Here is a 3836-nt window from a genome sequence, read left to right as displayed (position 1 = left end):
GCTCCAAAAGCGGCACCTAGTGGCAAAGAATGAATTAGCATTTTCATTCAGACCAACGCTAAAAGACCAACAAGTGGGCGGCAATAGGCTAATGTTTCATGTTGAGGTTATCATGGAATTCGTTTTAAAAACGACTCGTTTCAATGATTCAGAGTCGACTCTTTCTTTTGAGAGACAAAAACTTTATACACGGTGCACTTTCAGATTTAAAACGTTGCAGGATGTTTTCATTCACTTAGAGCTGCTGTGTTACACACTGCATGAAAGGTAACTTTCAAAAATCCATAATAGGGGCACTTTAAGCGAAGCATCTTTTCACTGGATAAGAATACGCAGTCTCATGAATAAGTATGAGACACCGACGCGTCATCAAAGTAATATTGCTGTGTTCCAGAAAACTTTTTCCCACCTCATACTTGGAAATAACATCTGGAACACTGCTTGAAGTTGGATACCTGACCTGTGAACTCCTCAGTAGGACGCATCATTTGACGTCACTGCATCCAACAAGCATAATATAGAGCTACCTTATGTCAAACTTAAAAACATTAAACATTAAAGTTTATAAAATGATACTTTAATTGTAGCTTTTCATCAGCTGTTTTCAAAACGAAAGGCAGCATTTAGTTATTTTTGTTTCTTCTGTTTTTGCTATAATTGACAGAAATATGTTAACATGACGTGTGATTGACTGTAACTCACTGAAGTTGGAAGTGGGACATTTCAACTCGGATGTTTCCTCTTCCGACTTGTCTGGACGCGGCATATAGTCCTTTGCCACGTCACAAACGGTGACATCAACACGATGTAGATTTTAAACCCGGAAGACAAAAATAGTGCAAAAAAACTCGAACCTGTTTTCTCCAACAATTAAAATTAACGGATGCTAACATTGTCTTCTATGATGTGCAACACAAACACCCCTGCTAAAATCTGTCTGGGGTTTCATGACCCTTTAACACACTTAAGTACACTTTTAAAAAAAGTACTAAGTAGTACATACTAAAGCACATGTAAAGTACTTGATTATAATTTTAACTGTAGTGTGTCACTTAATATTACATTAAGTATTAATTTAATATATTTTAAATGTACTAAATTGCAACTTAATCATTATAAATGCATAATTACTCATTTAAATAAAAAATTCAAAATACAAAGACTTACACATTTAAATAGTAATTTAGACAGTAAATTTTATAGTATATTTTATATTTATATATATATATGTGACCCTGGACCACAAAACCAGTCTTAAGTCGCTTGGGTATATTTGTAGCAATAGCCAAAAAAACATTGTCTTTATTGCCAAAAATCATTAGGATATTAAGTAAAGATCATGTTCCGTGAAGATATTTTGTAAATTTCCTACTGTAAATATATAAAAACTTAATTTTTGATTAGTAATATGCATTGCTAAGGACTTCATTTAGACAACTTTAAAGGCGATTATCTCGGTATTTTGATTTTTTTTGCACCCTCAGATTCCAGATTTTCAAATAGTTGTATCTCGACCAAATATTGTCCTATCCTAACAAAGCTTTCAGATGATGTATAAATCTCAATTTCAAAAAAATTGACCCTTTTGACTGGTTTTGTGGTCCAGGGTCACATATTTTATTTATAAGTATATTTTAGTTTATTATAAATAATTGTCAGTACATTCAGCAAAACCATATTTCAAAGACAATAGAATTAATTATGAAATTAGATATAAAGATGTACTCAAGTCCTACTTAAGTGGGTCAAAAAAGCAATCTAATTGCATTTAATATAAATTTACTCTATAATATATTTTCATTTAATTGCAATTAACATGCAAACAGGTGTCTGAAAACACTCCTTATATAATTTTTTTAATATTCTTTTTAAGTATATTATTTACATAAGTACTCTATTTAAATGTATGCTAAAGTGTACTTCTTTTCCACTGCTTTGCTGAAGTTCAAAATAAATAAATTTAAAAAATGAAATCTTTTGTTTGATTTCTATGTGCTCCACCTTGCTGTTTTTGAGCCCAAGAATGCACCCTGTGTGAAGTAGTTTGAGATACAGTTTAGACAATGAACTCTTCATTTAATATGATATCTTATCAGAGTTTTTCAGATAACTTTCTATCAAAACATTTTGTATAAAATGGATTGTAACAATTTAATCAGTTTGATCACTCACTTACTGAAAATAGCAGCAGGACCTTTCAAATCTTTGTCATAAATGAGTGGGTGGAGCCTCACCTGACTGTCCAATCCCAACACCAGAAGCATGAGAAAGAACAGCACCGCCCACAGCGGTGCTAAAGGCATGAGCGACACTGCTTTTGGATAGGCAATAAACGCTAAACCAGGACCTGAGAAAAAAACAAGATCCACATGTTTATGTACCATGGCATGGTATGGTATTCCAAGGTGTTTAGGAATAGAATGGCACTATTATAGTACCATGTCCAAAAATATACTGTAGTAGTATGGTACTTTTTTTTCATGCAGTCAAGGAGAATGAAGGAACGGAGAGTGTGATGAGGACAGATGCGTATCTCACCACTTTCTGCCACATTACTGATGTCAACGCCTTGTTCGGCCGCCATGAATCCCAAAACGGAGAAAACCACAAATCCTGCAAAGAAGCTGGTGCCGCTGTTTATGAGAGCCAGAATGAATGCATCCCTACAGTGGGAGAGAGAGAAATCATCGTGGGATTAGCATGTAGGAGAACAGGCCGTGCACAGGGTTAAACTGGGTGGATGTTGAACTCATGCAACCTCTGATCTCTGATCTGATCACATGCATGCAAACACTCACGCACTACTGGCCCACTGGGAGGCTGCGGGATTATGAAGCCATACAGAAAAAACACTGAAAAAACATTTTGGCCGGGAGGCCTTTGTTTCGTTACTGGGTTTATTTACAGACAAAACAACAAAAGTCCAAAAGTCTGAAACATTGTTAGACTGATCATATCATTTGCAGTGAAAAATTCATATCATTTATAGTGAAAATTACTGTTATATACTACATTATTTTATAAAAAGAGTTTTTCTTTGATGAACAGAAAGTTCAATGAAAAGCATTTACTTGCAATAGAATTTTTTTGTAACATAAATGACTTTACATCACTTTTGATCAGTTTAATGTATTCCTGCTGAATAAAAGTATTAATTTATTACTGTTTTCAACACTGATAATAATAATACAGTAAATGTTTCTTGAGCAGCAAATCAACATATTATACTGATTTCTGAAGGATCATGTGACACTGAAGACTGGAGTAATGATGCTGAAAATTCAGCTTTGATCACAGGAATAAATTACATTTTAAAATATATTCAAATAGAAAACAGCTATTTTTAAATATTGTATGTTATAATATTTCACAACTACTGTTTACTGTGCTACACTGCACTGCACTATAACTGTTTTTGCTGTATTTTTGATCAAATAAATCTTAATTATTCCAAACATCTGACCTGTACCTACTATATATACAAAAGATAATAATTAATTAAATAAATAATAATTATTATTATTGCTTTACTGTCGAATTGTTACTTTTTTCATATTATAGAATGTAATATAATATGTTACATTAAATATTAGAAACTTTTAAATAAAGTACTTTAGGTAAAAACTTTACATTGCTAAAAATGTTAACAAACATATGCCTCAGATTCATTTACAGTCCTCATGTCCATCTATACATTATGCAAATCAATTGCAATTCACACCAATCTACTCTTATACAGTATAATGATCACAAATTTGAAATGTAACATTATGAAATTATCCCTGTGTGTGTGTGTGTGTGTGTGTGTGTGAGTGTGTGTGTGTGTGTGTGTGTGT

The 3836-nt window shown here is 32.8% G+C and overlaps 1 protein-coding gene across 1 annotated transcript in view; it reads right to left on the bottom strand.

Annotated features, from left to right (window-relative positions):
- Positions 1-3836, bottom strand: part of LOC107750894 (sodium- and chloride-dependent creatine transporter 1) — a 15297-nt gene that overhangs the window by 4007 nt on the left and 7454 nt on the right. Inside the window, exons 8-9 of the mRNA XM_016566458.1 lie at positions 2539-2663; positions 2235-2347 (exon numbers count right to left, since the gene is read on the bottom strand). Of these exons, the coding sequence (XP_016421944.1) occupies positions 2235-2347; positions 2539-2663 (238 nt within the window). The remainder of the gene's footprint in view (positions 1-2234; positions 2348-2538; positions 2664-3836) is intronic.

This window comes from Sinocyclocheilus rhinocerous, unplaced genomic scaffold, assembly GCF_001515625.1.
Source record: "Sinocyclocheilus rhinocerous isolate Xijiao unplaced genomic scaffold, SAMN03320098_v1.1 scaffold932, whole genome shotgun sequence".
Taxonomy (NCBI): Eukaryota; Metazoa; Chordata; class Actinopteri; order Cypriniformes; family Cyprinidae; genus Sinocyclocheilus; species Sinocyclocheilus rhinocerous.
Note: the sequence above shows the minus strand (reverse complement) of the source record. Positions and strands in the feature narration are given on the sequence as shown.